The following is a 20,044-nucleotide window of genomic DNA, read 5'->3' on the forward strand; positions in this document are numbered from 1 at the left end:
ATATATATATATATATATATATATATATATATATATATATATATATATATAATTATATATATATTATATATTATATACACACGCAAGCACGCACTATATCACACATGTATACAACCACCTACCCACACACATACATATCTGTAAAGAACCTGAGTGAGACCTTGGAGATTCCCCTTTGATAAGAGATACGTGACCACCTGACTTCCTCCTGTTTCCCAGGAGTGTCACATTGTATCAGCAGCATCACAGGAATCACCGTGCGTGTCCTAGTGTCAGCAGTAGGAACTACATCTCCCATAGACCTGCAGGAAGCCCCCTCCTCCTATCAGCATCATAGGATCTATCCTCCTCCGCAACTCACTGTAGAGACAAGGAGGAAGGGGAGACCGACAATTCCCTCAGCCTGGCACCAACAGGAGGGGGGCTGATAGGGAGGGTGAGAGACCCTGGAATGGAGTAAGCCCTCAGCCATGGTGAGGGAGGGGGCAGAGACAAACTCTCAGGCCTGGTGCATGGAAGCAATCACCCTGGTCCTCCTCCCTGCAGACCTCTAGACCAGAGCATCCTTCATCCTCAGGAGGAGGGAGGAGGTGGAGAGAGACAAGGTCTGGGCTGACATGGAACACTGAAGGCTGTGAGGCTGCTGCTGTCAGACTGAGGTACCTGCTTTGGGGATTCTCTGTCCCCAGCAGAGAGGGAGGGGAGTTTGCAGGGTAGAAATATGGAGATCTTGGTGTACGCACGTGCCAGCAGCCTCTTGCTGATGCTCTTACCCAGCTTCCTGCCAGTTCCTGGGGAGGTGGCCATCAAAGTACCCCTGAAAAATTATCCAGGCCTTGGAGCAGTTCTGTTTAACAGAGCCAAGCGGTCGACAGAGGATGAGATGGGACAAGAAATCAACTTCATGGACATGAAAGATAATCTGAGAGGAAAGTCTGGTCAAGGGTATTACGTGGAAATGAGGGTGGGCACTCCTCCACAGATGGTACGTGACACTCTTATGCCAACACTTGAATGTTGTGTACCTCAGCATGCCAGTCTATGGGCTATATAAATGTACAGTAGTCATTTTTGTTTGAGGGTTTTGCTAACTGATAACATGGCCAAAGCATAAATGCACTTTCCTAAACAATTTAGTAGTCAATAACTGAGCCAGACGGACTGCCAAAAGATGAGATAATCCACTAATGTGTCATCATTTGTAATTAATGCATTACCTTTTATCCTACAGTATAACGCTCACTAATGAGTCATATCTACTTCTCATACATAATGATATACTTTAGATAACAAGTTCATGACCAAGGGACAGATATCTATTATTAACCACATAGCTTATCAGCTTACAAAAAGCTGAGAGTCAGTACTGGAACTTCAGTATTTAGCTCAAAAATATCGGAGAACACAAAAGGCCTAATGCAATGTCAATCGTACGTCTATTCGCAGAACATTTCTAGTTATGAGTTTTTGTACTGAGCATGCTCCAGTACCAAGCACGTGCAAGTACTGGCAATGCAGAGTTGTATGTATTTCGTTTGCATCAAGGGGTGTCAAGAGCTAACAAGGACTCGGGTACCGGGGCAAAAAATACTGTGCATGGCGGCGCATGCTGCAAAAGTGGACATTTGGCCCCCTCAGCAGCACTGCAATGGGGAACATTTGTCCCCCTCAGTTGCACAGCAAAGGTGGACAATGGCCCCCTCAGCAGCTGACCTGGGCCCCTCTAACAAGCCCGACCCTGTGTAATTGGTACCTGCCCACCGGCCCTCTTGGCGCCTCTTGTTGCATCTCCACATGGCAACTGATTAGGCATAACTGGGATGTAATGGAGCACTTTCACTTACACAAAGTTCAGTGGGGACGTGTTGACGTAACTGCGTGCTATGCAGAATTAGATGGAAGTGTAAATATGTATGATCCCGGGTGTATCATTTGCACCAATTATATATAGGTGCAAATATAGGCATTTATTTTCGTGCATACAATGCCGAAGCATCTACCGCCAGTATGCGTTCAACTTTGCATCAGTCCCAACGTTTCCAGATATTTCTCATTTACAATTTTTCAGTTTTTGGATGTTGTTTTTATAGACTTCACCCTGTCTGCCAATATTAACCAACACTTATAATTATGCATACAATATAAATTTCTCCTTATCAATTCTTTTCCCGTGCAAATTTGTAAATATTAATTTAATACAGCATAAAGAGGCTCTGGAAAAAATATGAAAGCTGCCTCATGTAGGAGAGGACAAATCAACTGTAATCATGGCCCAACAAAACGTATATGGGATCAGTAAGCCATTAGCCTTAGCAGAGCCGTAACTAGACTTTTTGGTGCCCTGTGCCAGAAAGAGCATTGGCGCCCCCCTCATTTTTCAAAGCAACATAATGCACCCAAAAAAGGGCCATGGCTTCATGGGGAAGGGCCAGGGAAGAGATAGGAGAGGCCAGGAGATGCTGGGGATCAAATAAGGGGAAGCTACAATCAAGAATGATAATAGACAGAAATTTAACAGGTCCAAGCAGCGCCCCCTGACCTGTGGTGCCCTGTGCGATGGCACCGGCCGCACTACCCTAGCTACGGCCCTGAGCCCTAGCCACAGCAGTGGTAAGCAGAGCAATACAACATGGTAGGTTGAGTCACAGCAATTGCAGGAAGAACCTGTCATAGTAGGTGGAACTAACTCAAGTAGGTGAAGCATTGCACTGATAGATGAAGCATTGCACTGGTCGGTAAAGAAAATAAGTTGGCAGAGTCAGCACTCTTCGGTGGAGTACACTCATTAGTTAAATGAGTGGTACTGCTTAATCCAGCAGTACGAAGGTCCCCCTTGGATTAGTATTGAAATTATAATAGTTGATGGAAATCCTTGCAATTGGATGAATACAGGGCCTGATTCAGAGCCGGACGCTATTTGCGCTCGCTCGTCCAGAAAAAGGGGCTGGCTATTTAAATTAACCGTTCGCTCTTTGCGGTCTGTTCACGCCTCTATGTCTGAACGAGCGAACGAAACATGCGAACGTAATTTTGAAAAAAACGCCCCCTGGCCGCTCGCATCATACGTCATTTCCGCTATTTATTAGATTAATCGAGTACATCGGACGGCGTATGAACTGCTCGCTATTCTTGTGGTTGGTTTTTCCTACCACAATCATGCGAGCAGTTCTAACTATAAAACAACCAAGTGACGTGGGCACTGACGCTGATTTGTTAACTATGCACACCCTTAAAACGCCCGTTTTGACCTTTTGGCACGCCTGCGTTCGGATCTCCACTCCCCGTTTTCAAGCACCTTCCCCTGTTACCACCCACAAACGCCTCATTCTGTCACTCAAAATAGCAGGCATTCGCTATTTAGCGAGCACACGATTTTCGGCTGTACTGACTGGTTTGCGCATGCGTATTAAAATCCGTACGCATGCGTAGTTGTGCGAACATCGGTCGGAACGAACGAGCGGCCGCTTACGAGCGGCTCTGAATCAGTCCCACAGGTCATTGTAACATAGATTATTATTACTAGGGTCTCATCCAGTCAAATCTCCCACTGGATCTAAATTTATCCCTAGCAATGTAAAAGTAAATCATATTGCCTTTGCCTACCATTCTAGTAACAGATAATTCAATATTGCATTCCATTATCTGCCATACAATAAAGAGGGAATCCCAGTGACCACCAAACAGTACAGACAGCATTCCAGTGACTACCATACATTACAGTGAGCAATCCAGGGATGACCCTACCATACAGGGCATATACTAGGGACCAACATACAATAGGGAGAACATCCCAGTGGCTGCTATACAGTACATCACAGTCAGGGCTGGATTAAGGCTTGTGGGGCCCCGGGGCAATAAAGTTGGGGGCTCCCTCCAATAAAATTGACATCCCACAATGCCCCCCACCCCTGTTATGATCCAGAGTGCCTCACCCAATATGCCCCAGAGAACCCCTGTTTGCAAACAGAAATGCCACCACCAGCCCCCGCATATTCAGGCTCCACTTGAAACCTTCCAGCTCTTCTGTGTTCTGCATGCACAGTTACAGTGCATACAGCGCAAGCAGCTCCCTAATGAGTCCTCTCATCAGTGTCACGGATGTGAGGTGTCACACGATGCTGAAGAGGAGCCACTCTGTGCTATGTGCACTCACTGTCACTGTGCATGCAGAACACGGCATTCTCGGCTGTTACAGGCTCAGACCGACCATGTGTGGGACCCCTCTGTGTGTGGGGGGTCGGCTGCTCCTGTCACTCTATCCCTTAATCTGGACCTGATCATGGCGACTGCGATACAGTACAGTAAATCTAATCCACGATACATTTCAGTTTTTAATGCAATTCAGAGAGTATAATTCTCTCAACAATAATTAGCATTTCCACAAAAACTATTAACTACAGATGTATCCACATACATCTATCCTCCGTGCACTACAAGTCACGTTACACATAATGGACCTCATTCAGAGTCGGTCGAAGCGGCCGCACGGTCGTACGCCACCGATGTTCGCTATACTGCGCATGCGTAAAGTTCGCAATGCGCGTGCGCAAACTAGCCGCTACGATCAGAAATTTCTCTCTCCTTGAACACAGCCAGGTCGGTAGTTTGAGTGACAGAATGAGGCGTTTGTGGGTGGTAACAGGGGAAGGTGCTTGAAAACGGGGGAGTGGAAATCCGAATGCAGGCGTGCCTAATTATGCGAATGGAGTTTTATGGGAGTGCATACGGTTTATGGGAGTGCATACGGTTTATGGGAGTGCATAATTAACAAAGTAACGTCATGGCACATGTGACATGGGAGGTTTTTACACTGACATGATTGTAGAGTTTAAGAGAGGGTATGGTCAACCTTAAGCTTACGACCAGTTCCGATGGTTCCCGATGGTCTCGATTAATCCTTATATGCCTGGAGATGATGTGTAATGCGTACGAGAAGGGGGCGTATTTTTTTGTCTTCCGGCCGCTTCCTCCCCTTGGTCGGCCAGCTACCGATCCGAACTTAGGGACGCAACTTGCGAGGGAATCATTTGCATATCCGGCCCCTTTTCCCGTACGACCGTGCGGCCGCTTCAACCGTCTCTGAATGAGGTCCAATGTGTGAGCGTCGCACGACTCAGTAGTGCCGAGCGTCTTTTTCATGTGACTTTTTCCCTTCAAATGCGATGCGAATGTGAAGCATACACAGCTTCTGCTGATTAAAATGATATGCAGCATGCCTATATTCTGTGTGCGACTGCGACTGTATCTTCATGCGAAATGCTATGTTACAGTGTCAGCAGCTGTGACACTGTAACGTAGCATTTCGCATTCAGATGCATTCGCAGTTGCACATAGAATATAGGCATGCCGCATATCATTTTAAACAGCAGAAGCTGCTCGTGTGTCCTATTCACATTGTGAATAAGATGCTTTTGAAGGGAAAGAGTCTCAAGAAAAGCCACTCAGCCCTACCGAGTCGTGCCATGGCATAGCACGACTAAAAGAGTTATTTAATGCACAAGAAGGCTAAATGTATGTGGATACATCTGTACTTCAGCATCATCGTAAAACCCCCATTCAATGTAATTACTACAATTAACATCTTTACAAATATCACCTACATAATCCTTATTATTAATTAGTCCCAACATCATCAAATAATTTCAATTATGTACACTATGGGCCATATTTAATTAGGCTGTGAAAACCCGTTATGACGTAATTTTCGCCATTTTTACTTTTCCCCACGTATTCAATTTCAAAGACTTTTCGCAGGTGCGAAAAGTCTTTGCCAAAATCCAGGGATAAGTTTTCACCATAGAATAGGTGGCGAAAAAAAGTCCAGAATTGGGGTTTTGGGCAACAAAGTAAAAAAAAGTACCCTGCACCCCTTGGACTGTCCCCCAAAAAATGTACTTTAATTTTGGGGGCAAAAAAAAGAAATTGGGGGGACAAACTTCTAAACTAGCAAAACAGACTCAGGGGGGTCCCCAAGTATGCGGCAGGTGTTTTTTGGATTGCAGGTGGTTGCGGCAGGTGGATTTTTTACGCTTTTTAAAACTTCACATTAACCACTTTAATATATGCTAGTACCCATTTTCATGTTCCCCAAATTTGATGGGACACCTTATTTTTCCACAAAAAAATTGCTGAAAGCTATTCTTCACCACTATCCCAAAGACGCTATACTGCACCTATTGAGACCATTTAAAGAACCCACATACCTTTAGCAGGGCTATTCGGGGGTACCCATAGTGAACCCCCATGTCACAGCATCTTTTGGGGGTGTCAGGCTTATTTCCCCAAAAATGACAGGACTTTTCGCCGATTTCCTTTTCCCTGGGTCCCGTTTTCGCCTAAATGAAATTGAATACGGGGAATAGCGGGGACGAGCGCAATACTTTATCATTGGCAAAACCTCAGATGACGGCGAAAAGTCCAGCAACGGACTTTTCGCCTCAAATTGAATATGGTCCTATGGGGTATATTTACTTAAGTGAGTGTTTTTAGAAGTGGAGATGTTGCCCATAGCAACCAATCAGATTCTACTTAACATTTATCTAGCATCTTATAGAAGATAATAGCTAGAATCTGATTGGTTGCTCTGGGCAACATCTCCACTTCTAAAACGCTCACTTTAGTAAATATACCCCTAACCCTCTTATTGCATCCCTCAGGGGTCTTTTTACTGAGCCTTGGATGGAGATAAAGTGAATGGAGATAAAGTACCAGCCAATCAGTTCCTAACTGTCATTTTTCAAACACAGCCTGTGACATGGCAGTTAGGAGCTGATTGGCTGGTACCTTATCACCGTTCACTTTATCTCCATCCAAGGCTTAGTAAATAGGCCCCTCAGTCTCATTAATACTTCACCTAAATTACCCCATTAAAGCAGTAACCCCTTACCCCCTTATTTTTATATTATTTATCATAAACAATACCCTCTCCTCTTCCCTCCCATATCCTTTCTTACCTGTTGGAGTTCTCTTCTATTCCCCTCCTGTCGCAGCTACTGTGTTCAGGAAGAAGCATCATCAAGCAGCTGCCTGTCATGCAGGTCCCGCCGAGGCTGCTTTCAGTGAGGACGAGGAGGAGCCATGCACGGGCATGCAGAGACAGGAGCTGCTCAGCTTATTGCTGCAGTATACGGCCCCTGGAAGGAGATAAATCTAAGCTATCCACCCTCCCATCCTGCTCACCGAGGCTGTGGCAGCTGCACCTTTGGCTCATCCGCTGGTGCCCTCCTTCCTACGTCTCCTGGGACACATGTACCACCTGAATGATGCACACCCCTTACTGGCTGCATGCAAATAATAATTATAGTTGTACTTTAGGAAGGACTAAAGGGCCTATAAAGCAAGACTCATACTACAGGTGTTTCTGCATGATTAAGGCATTATTTAGTGGCAGGATACAAAAAGCTCAATGAAAGAGATATCAAAAGTAGATTCCCTGTGACCGCAGATCGGGACTATTTTTCTTTGTCAGGAATATAGTACCAGGGAATCGGTATGTATGCAGCCGGATGTATTGCCGGCGGACTAAATACTGACGCTGGAAGCCCGAACCGTCAGGATCCCGACTGGGGCTGGTAAGACTCATGTATGACACGCAGATACCCAGTAGAAGCGGGAAGCGATTTATTAAGACATACTAATAAAATCCATAGTTTTGTACAACATAGACTAAAAATAGGACACAACAGGATATATTCCAAGCAGGGCTTACAAACAGATCCACACCATCTCTGTGCTGCAGTCTCTCAGAGATCGCGGGGATATCGGCAATAATCAGTCCGAACAGTAATGAAATCGCGAGGTGTTTTGGATATTGTTTTTAAACCTTACTTATTATAAGAAGAAATGGAATATTTCACTCCAATACCAACTTTAAAATAAATGACAATGTTTTACTTGAAAAGCAAATGAATTATACATGTATTATGGCATTAATGACAAAGCAGACTTACAACATAAAAACAACAAGTTCAGCAACAGTGAGAAAATGATTATGTGCAATGCCTAGCCCAGACGCACAAGGTGACAGCCAGCCCTGTTTATACTTACAGCCCAGCGCCCCGCCACTCTCATGACCTACGATCTCTCCTGCTCAGCCCGACTGACGACCCCTCCCCTTTTTAATCAATCTTTTATACTTTTTCCTCTCTGCTACTAACATATTCTAAAATGGTGAATATTAATTAATTAATTCAATATTCATGCGCACTAAACATTACACTGATAATATGTTTTAATCAGAACAAAAACCTATAATCTCCTTTCTATGTTCTCAAAATACTGGTGACCGCTTATAGGCCAAGGCTGTTCTGATTAGCTCCCTTCTTGCTTAGACAGATCTGAGACATGCTGTCTTCTAGTCTGTTAGTATTAAACTAACCCATGATTCTGTCTTTGCTAGTAAAGAAATAGTTTTCCACAGTTCTGATTTATACCTATTTCCGTAATAACACTTATACCTTTTAGATTAAACAATATTAACCAATAATAACTGTTGCTTTGTTGCTTCAGACACACACCTGCCTACTTTAGAGAGAGGGTACACCTCATCTCTAGGCCTGAGGCCATTCGACACACGTGACGGTCCTCCGCAACTTACAACTAATATATATTCTGAATCATTTCTATATACTTTTAATTGTAATGAAAATAATGAAAGACATAAGCATGCATATATATATATGTGAATTGCTGAAGGAATATGTATGGTCACATATTCTGGCGTTATCAGTAAGTACCCGAATGTGTGATCCTTCCATCAACTTCAACTAAGGACTATAAGGACCGCACATTCGGGTACTTACTTACTGAGGCCCTTTGTCTAGACCACTCCAAAACCTTAATTTTGTTTCTTTGGAGCCATTCAGAGGTGGACTTGCTCTTGTGTTTTGGATCTTGCTGCATAACCCAGATCATGGACTGATGACCGGACATTGGGCCTCATTTATTAACGAGTTTTATCACCAAAACGAGTGATACATTCCACTGTGTATGATAAATGGTGCTCCAGCCAATCAGCTCCCAACTGTCAACTGTTAGAAAAATGACAGGGTGAGCTGATTGGCTGGAGCACCATTTATCATACACAGTGACATTTATCACTCGTTCTGTTGATAAAACTGGGGGCCATTATCCCTTATAATTACCTGGTATAAAGCAGAAATCATGATTAATGATGCCCTGGTCCACAAGCAGCAAAGCATCCTTAGACCATCACTCTACCACCAATATGTCTGACTGTTGGCATGATGTTCTTATTGCAGAATGCTGTGTTAACTTTACCCCAGATGTAACGGGACCCATGTCTTACACAAAGTTACATTTTTGACTCATCAGTCCAAACAACATTGGCCCAAAAGGCTTTGGGGTAGTTAATGTGTTGTTTGGCAAATGTGAGACCATTAATGCTGCAAATGTGAGACCATTAATGCTACATTTCCTTAGATGTTCATCTGGGTTCTTTAGTGACTTCCTGGATGAGTCGTTGATGCGCTCGTGAAAACATTTTGGTAAGCCGCCACTCCTGGGATGGATCACCAATGTTAAAAGTTTTCTCTATTTGGAAGTAATAGCTCTCCTGTGATTCGCTGCAGTCCCAGAGCCTTAGCATGGGTTTTGCACCCCTTTTCAGACTGATATACTTAAATAACTTTCTGTCGCAGAGCTCACTTACCGGGTACGGTCTCCCCGGGCTGCCATGTCTCCACTGCGGCTGGGACATCAGGCAGCTGTTCCTTTCTCTCTGGCCCCCCGCTGTGTGTACAGGTGGCCGCAGCTCCCTAGCAGCATGCGCACCAACCTGTTTCAGATTTAAAAGGAAAGTGCTCAACAATCATGGCGTCATGTTCGGCACCAAATTCAAATCTCTTCCCTATATAAGGGAGACTCTGAACACAAGTGCCAGAGTATTAGGTCCCATCCCTAGCTCCACCGTTCCTGCTTACTAGCTTGCTTATATCCTGTTAACCTGTTAGTCAGGCTGCGTCCAAGATCGGACGTTTGCTCACCTATGCGCCGACTTCCCCTGATCCCATGTGGGGTCAGACGTCAGGTGCCGCGGAGGGTAATTATTTTACTTAGTGCCATGTGATCTGCCTGGGACTGCTTCGTGTCTGGTTTCTGCGGTTGCTGTCATGGACGCGGCCATTTATTTTATTTATTATTATTTATTTTCAGTTATTTATATAGCGCACACATATTCCGCAGCGCTTTACAGAGAATAGTTGACCATTCACATCAGTCCATGACAGTTTGCATCACCTGATGACTCCATACCCAATGGTAGCATGACGGTGGTCAGCTGACACTGTCCACCAAAGATCTGCTACTGCAGGACCACAGGAAGTTGCCTGAGCAATATTGTCGTTTTCCAGTGTCTGCTGATGCTACTTCGTTCCAGGTCTGGCTTTGTGTTATTCCTGTGATTACCAGTGCTGACTTTTGTGCTCCAGTGTGTTCAGAATATCTCTCCTGTGCTTGCAACAATTACCAAAATCACTGTGCTCCAGTGTGTTCTGAATTTCTCTCCTGTTTTGCAGCAGTTACCAAATCATTGTGCTACAGGGATGTAGCATGGAAGCCGACGGTCTAAATGCCGACCGCCGGCTTCCAGACTTTTTAATCTCGGCGTGGTACTAATGACAGGCGTCGAAAACTCAACGCCTGTCATTAACCATACGCCGGAAGACCGACGCCCGGCATACCGAACGACGGTAAGCCGGGCGCGGACTGACGCGTTTAGGTTTAGGGCTCCCCAGGGGACTTAGGGTTAGGCACCCCCCCAGGATTGTTAGGTTTAGGCTAGGGGAAGGGGGGGTTAGGGTTAGGCACCCTCGGGGGGAGGCTAGGGTTAGGCACTCCCCCAGGATTGTTAGGTTTAGGCTAGGGGAAGGGGGGTTAGGGTTAGGCCTCCCCGGGGTGACTGAGGGTTAGGCACCCCCCAGGATTGTTAGGTTTAGGCTAGGGGAAGGGGGGCTAGGGTTAGGCCTCCCCGGGGTGACTTAGGGTTAGGCACTCCCCCAGGATTGTTAGGTTTAGGCTAGGGGAAGGGGGGTTAGGGATAGGCCTCCCCGGGGTGACTTAGGGTTAGGCACTCCCCCAGGATTGTTAGGTTTAGGCTAGGGGAAGGAGGGTTAGGGTTAGGCCTCCCTGGGGGGAGGTTAGGGTTAGGAACCCCCCCGGGGGATTTAGGATTAGGCTGCGGGGAAGGGGGGGTTAGGTTTAGGCACTTAGAGGGGGGATTAGAGTTAGGCACTTGGGGGGGAGGTTAGGGTTAGGCACCCCTAAGGGAGGGTTAGGGGGGGAAATTAGGTTAGCGATACTTACCTTAGGGATGATCGGGATCTTCCCCCTTGTCGGGCTGCCGCTGTCGGGATTTGAACCATGCGGCCAGCGGTAATACCTACTACACCCATGCTCCAGTGTGTTCAGAATATCTCTCGTGTGTTGCAGCAATTACCAAAGCATTGATACTACAGTGTCCAGCCTCAGTTATGCTGTCATTACAGCATCCAGTCTCAGTACTGCTATCACTACAGCTTCTACCCTCAGTACCGCTGTCACTACAGCATCCAGTCCTCAGTGCCGTTGAGCTTCCTAGATCCTCCGGTGTATATATTGGAAGCTATACAAGGGTATAGCATAATCCTTGTAAGAAGTATCCACTAGGGCCACGGTAGCAAGGCTCTCTATTCCCGTGAGTACCAGTTACCTGACCAAAGGACCGCGACCTCCCAGCTGGGTGCAGCTAAACCCATATCCCGCTTGGAGGGGTCACTGGAGAACATCTCCTGGCTGGTTAGACTCCGCACCTTTGGTCAGGCCTTGTCAAAAACTGGTACTTGTGGATGAGGAGACCTTGTGTATAGGCCCCACGCCTCAGACTTCCTCTAGCCCTGAACCTCAGCTTGGACCCCTCAGTAAGGGATTCCATACAGCCAGTCGTGACACTGTTCCTGGCCACCACAATTCCTCAGATACAGTCAGGTGCATAAATATTGGGACATTGACAGAATTTTCATATTTTGGCCTCTATTCACCACCACAATGGCTTTGAAATGAAACAACCAAGATGTGCTTTAACTGCAGACTTTCATATTTAATTTGAGGGTAATTACATCCAAATCAGGTGAACGGTGTAGGATTTACAACGGTTTCTATATGTGCCTCCCACTTTTTAAGGGGCCAAAAGTAATGGGACAAACTAAACAATCCTAAATCTAACTTTCACTTTTTAATACTTTGTTGCCTGAAGTCTGGAACGCATAGACATCACCAGACGCTGGGCTTCATCCCTGGTGATGCTCTGCCAGGCCTCTACTGCAAATGTCTTCAGTTCCTGCTTGTTCTTGGGGCATTTTCCCTTCAGTTTTGTCTTCATCAAGTGAAATGCATGCTCAATCGGATTCAGGTCAGGGGATTGACTTGGCCATTGCATAATATTCCACTTTTTAGCCTTAAAAAACTCTTTGGTTGCTGTTGCAGTATGCTTCGGGTCATTGTCCATCTGCACTGTGAAGCGCCGTCCAATGAGTTCTGAAGCATTTGACTGAATATGAGCACATAATATTGCCTGAAACACTTCAGAATTCATTCTGCTGCTTTTGTCAGCAGTCATATCATCAATAAATACAAGGGAACCAGTTCCATTGGCAGCCATACATGCCCACGCCATGACACTACCACCACCATGCTTCACTGATGAGGTGGTATGTTTTGGATCATGAGCAGTTCTTTCCTTCTCCATACTCTTCTCTTCCCATCACTCTGGTACAAGTTGATCTTTGTCTCATCTGTCCATAGGATGTTGTTCCAGAACTGTAATGGCTTTTTTAGATGTTGTTTGGCAAATTCTAATCTGGTCTTCCTGTTTTTGTGGCTCACCAATGGTTTACATCTTGCGGTGAACCCTCTATATTCACTCTTGTGAAGTCTTCTCTTGATTGTTGACTTTGACACATATACACCTACCTCCTGGAGAGTGTTCTTGATTTGGCCAACTGTTGTGAAGGGGTTTTTCTTCACCAGGGAAATAATTCTTCTGTCATCCACCACAGTTGTTTTCCATGGTCTTCCGGGTCTTTTGGTGTTGCTGAGCTCTCTGGTGCATTCTTTCTTTTTAAGAATGTTCCAAACAGTTGATTTGGCCACAACTAATGTTTTTGCTATCTCTCTGATGGGTTTGTTTTGATTTTTCAGCCTAATAATGGCTTGCTTCACTGATAGTGACAGCTCTTTGGATCTTATATTGAGAGTCGACAGCAACTGATTCCAAATGCAAATGTCACACCTAGAATCAACTCCAGACCTTTTACCTGCTTAATTGATAATGAAATAACGAGGGAATAGCCCACACCTGTCCATGAAATAGCTTTTGAGTTGATAGTCCCATTACTTTTGGCCCATTACAAAGTGGGAGGCACATATAGAAACCGTTGTAATTCCTACACCGTTCACCCGATTTGGATGTAATTACCCTCAAATTAAATCTGAAAGTCTGCAGTTAAAGCTCATCTTGTTTGTTTCATTTCAAAGCCATTGTGGTGGTGAATAGAGGCCAAAATATGAAAATTCTGTCAATGTCCCAATATTTATGCACCTGACTGTAAGTCTGTCTTTTTTGTTGAAGTCATTGTTACGCTCCAGCCTGTCTCCAGTCCCTTGTTTTGTCTACTATCCGGTGCCTACCAGCTCCACAGCTCCATACTAAGAAAAAACCCAGACAGACGGCCATGACCTGCGTGTCGGGCACTGCAAAGCCCAAACTTCCTTGTGGGGTCCCTGGTAAAAACCCGCAGCAGTGTTCGACTCCGCGTCTCTGTTCTGGGTATTAGTCAATCCCTCAAGTACGGGTCAGCATCCACACTATCATTATTGAGTTGCACCACTTTCTTTATCGTCTCTTCTGGAATTTATTTTGATCGCTGGATACTGTGTTGCTTTTTTAAACGTTTTAGGAAAACTTCACATTGCTGGAAAGGTTCTATATACACTGAAGTGGCAAAAGTCATGGGATTACAGTATGTAAAGCTAACAGTTGGTGGCGCCACCGTACTGTGACATGTTGGAAATGCCCAGACCAGCATCTGCTGAAATTTGACATCTCATGAGTCAGTTTGAACACCGGCTAGGCTGCTCATGGCAAGGTGAAGTGAATTATTGGAGCTTGAACCGGGCATGGTAGTGGGTGCCTGATGGAAGGGACATTCCATTTTCGAATTTGGCAGACAATCAACATTCCTCGATCTACGGTGTCACATGTGTACCGGGAATACCTCATGGAAGGCATTAGAATCCACTGCGAACAGCGCAGTGGCCTACCATGGGTGCTTCATGATCGCGACCAGCAATGTCGGGCCAGAATTGTCAGGTAACATCTCTTCCGTCCACTCGTGGAATTGATGCCACATCGAGTTGCTGCACTTCACTGGCCTACACGACACTACTAGGTATCTATCCCATGACTTTTGGCATATCAGTGTAAGTGACATTTAGATTCAACAGGGCTGGTAGTAATCAAGCCTGATTTTGCCTAGTCTAACTGAACCCAATTTTCAATTCAGTATGGTTTATTGGTTGAATGAGTAACTAGAAGACAAGCCTGAAGAGGAGAAGCAGCTGGATACTTTGGGGGTGGGGCCTGACTCTGCATAATTAGGCCTCACTCCCATCACTGCAAAATGGAGCTACTGTAACTGCGCGTCCGTTGGTTGGCATTTCATGACTTTTTCACCCCGCCCCCTGCTGCTGATGGACTCGCAATTTTTGGTATTATCTCCCTATTCTGTCCACAGGAGTCTTCCGCACCTTCCGGGAGAGTAGTTAAGTATGGTGTAATTTCTGCACTGGGCCCTCTAGTATCTTGGCCTTCCACTAGTTGTCACATGGCATTAAAATGTGGCTTTAACACAGCACATGTATATTCCTGTATTTTTCTTTTTATGTAAATCTCTTCTGCAGAAAGTTAAGGGTACCATAGTATTTAAGTCAGTGAATAACTGTCTGTGTACTACTCATATGTTGTAAGTGAATGCTTGTGACAACGATATGTTTTATTGTTCATTGTCTTTACCTTACAGCTCAATATTCTGGTTGATACTGGCAGCAGTAACTTTGCAGTTGGTGCAGCTCCTCACCCTTTCCTGAAAAGATACTACCACCGCCAGCGGTAAGATAGGGCTGATTTGTGTATTCTGCGTGCATATGTTATTATATATTGCATGTTATTATGTTACTATTGTTGTAAGCACCTATGATTACTTTTCTTCTGCTTTCATGCCTGTGTGACATTGACATCATAGGGCCTGAGTTGTACGCTTTAGCCGCCACGTCCCTGTTTTAGGGGACTCTGTCTAATGCCTTCTCCACTCCGCCCTCAACCGGCCGCAGCCTGTCAATCAGCCTGCAGCGTCCAGACCCTGCGTGCTCGCAGAAGGATATGTACACATACACAGTACAGATCCTGCGCATGCGCAGATCTTTAAACATTGGCGCGTACAACCAAGGGTGCAGACAGCCGCGCCAGACCCGGGGGGAAAAGGGGGCATGGCCTAATTGTGGGAGGTGTGGCCACGCCCCCTTAGGGGAAAACAAACATAGAAAACTTTTTGCAGCGCCGCTGCGCGCTGGGAAGGTGGGCGCTGTGAGCCCCCTCAGCCCGGCACATAGCCAGTTGGAGGTGTGATCAGTGTGATGGCTCTCCCCACAGGCATAGGAGACTGCTGTGGCTGCTACTTAGGCAGCCGCGAGCAGTCTCCCAGTGCAGCCCAGCACACAGCAATGTGCAGGGGCGTTTCTAGAGAGGAGGGGGCCCGTGTGCAGGCTCCGACACGGGCCCCCTCCCATCCACCCGGCGGCCGGCAGCGCACTGAGCTGTGCACGGTCAGCACCGGAGTTATAGACTCTGGGCACTAGAGTGTGCCCGGAGTCTATAGTGTCTGCACAGGTCACCGGGAAAATGCCGCTGCGGCCATTTTCCCTGTACTACGCATGCGCAAACGACGGGAAAATGGCCGCCGTGGCCATTTTCAAGTCGTTCTACAGCACCAGATCCCCGCGCCGACGTGGGACTCCGGAGACGTAAGTAATATTATGGGTGCAGGGTGTGCGGTGCAGGTCCCCCTTGGACCCAGTGGCCTGTGTTCCCCGCACACCCTGCACCCATTATAGATACGCCCCTGGCAGCGTGTGCTGGGCTGCTTTGATGTAAGAGGAGGGGGGGGACGGTGCCGGACCCCACCAACAAGCCCTGGCAATTAGTACCCGCCCCCCCTCTCTGCGCCCCTGCGTACAGCTCTGAATCAAGTCCATAGTGCTTAAATCCACATGTTAGGGTTAACAAAACACAGACTTTGTAACAATTGCTGCAAGGCTACTAGAGGTCATTAATGATGCACACTGCAAAATATATTGAATTGGCCCTGGAACGTGTTTATGGTGCATGTCCCCACCGTATATCATTAGGTGGAGAGAGATGGATGAATCATTACAGGTGCATTATGCAAAAATGTAACCATCACACCATAGTCACCACGTAAGTGAAATAAATGTAATGCTCCCTGATCCACACTCTCAGGATGTTGTTAGATGAAATTGGCGAGTGTTGTCCGGGTGCTGTCTCTTTATCAATTTGTGAGTATAAAGAAGAATGACCAGAGCTGGCGGCTTTATATAAAGTCTGTAATAAGATTCTCCATATTTGGCTAAAGAGTGTGGAGATTAGCTGAATAGGGGTGGCCCTTATTACTCAGGAATATTGGGCCTGATTTAGAAATAAATGCAATGACCGTCACTTCTGCAATCCCATACGCAGCACAATTGTGAAAATATGTTAATGAGTCAGCCGCCGTCTTGTGAGGCCCACCTCTGTTGTCTCACATCAGCCGCTTATGTACAACAGCAAAATCATTAGTAGTAAATTGAACCTCTGAGCAAGCCTACGCTGCCACAGAAGGGTTCCCAACTTTAGAATGACCGTAATTAGTTAGACAGTGTCTAGATAGACACCACATGTTAGACAGTGAAAAGTTAGACAGGGACAAAAGTTCGACAGGGTCAAAAGTCAGACACACTAAAGTTCAACATGTAAAACTGTCGATAGGTACAAAAGGTCGACAGGGTCAAAAGTTTGACATGAAAATTGTCGACTGGAGGGTTAGGGTTAGGCACTTACCGGAGGGTTAGGCACTTACTGGAGGGTTAGGGTTAGGCACTTACTGGAGGGTTAGGGTTAGGCACTTACTGGAGGGTTAGGGTTAGGCATTTACTGGAGGGTTAGGGTTAGGCACTTACTGGAGGGTTAGGGTTAGGCACTTACACAGATGGTTAGGCACCAGGAGGGAGGGTAAGGGTTAGGGTGAAGATTAGGGCTAAAAAACGGAAATAAATAAATAAATTGTCTACCATTTTTTGTGTTGACCATTTTCATGTCAAACTTTTGACCCTGTTGACATTTTGTACCTGTCAACCTTATTACATGTCGAACTTTAGTGTGTCTGTTTTTTTACCCTGTCAAACTTTTGTCCCTGTCTAACTATGCACTGTCTAACATCTGGTGTCTAACTGTGCACTGTCTATCTCTTATACCACACCCTAAGTGTCTCATCAAAGGCTGGGTACACACGTAAAGATTTTCTGTCCAACCATCCAACTAGTTGATTGGGTGGAATGAAATTCTGGTAACATATGGGAGTAACTGATGATCAGCAATTTCCTCCTAAATGCCAGAAAACAGATGAAAATGGTCGGTCAGACAAGTTTGTTAAATGTTTGATCTACACAATTTGTTCAAACAACAGTTTTTGTCCATTTTCCGGCGTTTGGGAGCAAATTGCTGATCATCAGTTACTCCCATACGTTACCAGATTTTCATTCCAACCAATCAACTAGTTCGATGGTTGGACAGAAAATCTTTACGTGTGTATGCACCATAAGGCTCCTCTGCAGCTGCGAAGGAATTTGCATTGGCTTACTAGAGCAAGCAAAGAAAATGGTCCAGAGAAGTTTTGCATTTTTCTAACCGGCCTTGTTACAGCCCCCAAATGCTGACTACCTGTCACTCACTTTGCAAATAAATCCCCTGTCCTTGATCCATTGCCGCACGTGCGCAGTGAGTCTGTGACGCATGCTCATTCTCCACTGCTTCCAACATCGACATTGCGTCCATCTCTGAATCAGGCCTGATAAAACACCCACAATGGTTACTCGCGCTGAGCTAATAAGTATCTTCACATCTCTCTATTCACAGGTCCCATATTTAAAACTGACTTGGTAACAACCTCTAAGAACATATGGAATAAATACTGTTGTAGTAAATGACAACAGCATGACTAAAGAAATAACATTTCCGCCAGCTTAATTGAGATGTGTTCCCATCTAACAGCCAGTCGTGTTAGGAACAAAATATAAAAATAGTTGAGTTCATTATTCTTTCATAGTGTGATTGGCTTTTGCCAAGCTAAAGGAAACTAAAGATACTCGTTATGAAATCAGCCCAGTGGAGTATTAGAGAAGGGTATGGAAGCTGTGGGTTACACTGAGAAAATTGGCTAATACTATATACTGAATGCAAGTGCTGCTACATAATCAGTTCCGAATTTCGAGATGTTAAACAGTTAAAATATGAGGCTGGTGATGAGAGACAGATGGAGGGCCAGGTAGCTATGGAAACCATATCAAACAGCAGCTGCTGAGCTGGTTATTAACTATACAAGTGCTGTGTATAGATAGAGATCACTGTTTTATTTTATAAAGCCTCTCACACATACCTCTTCTGTAAGAAAGGACATGTATAACAACAGCTCATTCTTTACAGTGTCCTAACTTAGTGCTGCTAAATAGTAAATAGCCACTTTGAGGCATTGTACATACTACCATTTGTGGAGCATACAGTATCTTACATGGTTTTTTTTTAGCACAGAGTTACAGATTCACAGTTATACCCTGTTATACCCCTTTTACACCAGAGCTAAAACCCGGGTTTTTGCAGGGTTAACCCGGGTAGCTCCTTGGTGTAAAAGGGGACAGGGTTGGATTCCCAGTTTTAGTTACCCGGCAATCCATCCCAGGTAACTTGCAGGGTTTAACACAGGAATGACCCGTGAAACCCTGCAGTGTAAACGGCGCGATCCGGGTCACGATGACCTGGATCGTTCCGAATGCCTGCCGATTTGCCGGCTTCAGTGGTGCTTGGAGATGACGTCATCTCCAAGCGTCCACTGCAACGCCGGAAAAGCCGGGTCTCTGCAGACCCGACTCCAGTGTGAACAGCGCCGACTCAGGAATATCCTGGGTTGGCACCGGGGAAATTCCGGGTCTGATCCGAATAGGAACCATGTTCCAACCTCTGGATCAGACCCAGAATTTCGGTATAAAAGCAGCATTAGTATCGCTGCTGCGTCCTTGCTAACATATGCTAATGCAGCAGGAGCCATCGGATCACTTGCGAGACCATCGTCCTCTGGGTAACCCTCAGGTCTTACATCCGTAGCCGAGGCCAGGAAATCTGTGTCGGAAGAAGCAGACCCTGAACTCGGCACTCCCAGAAAACCGGGGCAACACTTAATTGGAGCAACACACACACAACATGCATACAACTCTTTATGATAAATTGGTCCACTCACACACAGTATTTTTTGGTATAATAAAGACCGCAGTAGTATTACTGAACTGTATTAATATTTCCCATGGCGTGATAAACAGGCCACAAACATACAGATTTGACTAACCAGTTGGATAATTTTCTATAACACATTAACCAAAAATTGCAGTATCTTGTCTTTGACTAGATCCTGTCCATCAGGATGCTAAATCAGATCAGTTAGTGACCCCTATCTGCAAGTGTGTAATTGGCCAACCCATGGAAGAACATGTGGATAATTTCCATTGCAATTCAGATTTGTGCAGTTTGGATCTCCATTTGTGGTCTGGTCAAGGCCGGCTCTTGGGGTGTTCGACCAGTGCAGTTGAACAGGGACGCCCATAGAGGGCGCACCCCTCCCAACATCCCGATTCCATGAAGTGACTCGACGAAGTGTCTCGCGGGTGGTCT

At 45.7% G+C, this 20,044-nt stretch overlaps 1 protein-coding gene across 1 annotated transcript in view; it reads left to right on the forward strand.

Annotated features, from left to right (window-relative positions):
* Nucleotides 1-310: 310 nt before the first annotated feature.
* Nucleotides 311-20,044, forward strand: part of BACE1 (beta-secretase 1) — a 41,421-nt gene continuing 21,687 nt past the window's right edge. Inside the window, exons 1-2 of the mRNA XM_088456015.1 lie at nt 311-985; nt 15,075-15,163. Coding sequence (XP_088312141.1) covers nt 722-985; nt 15,075-15,163 — 353 coding nt within the window. The 5' untranslated portion in view covers nt 311-721. The remainder of the gene's footprint in view (nt 986-15,074; nt 15,164-20,044) is intronic.

Source organism: Taudactylus pleione, unplaced genomic scaffold (genome assembly GCF_031769625.1).
Source record: "Taudactylus pleione unplaced genomic scaffold, aTauple2 ptg000683l, whole genome shotgun sequence".
Lineage (NCBI taxonomy): Eukaryota > Metazoa > Chordata > Amphibia > Anura > Myobatrachidae > Taudactylus > Taudactylus pleione.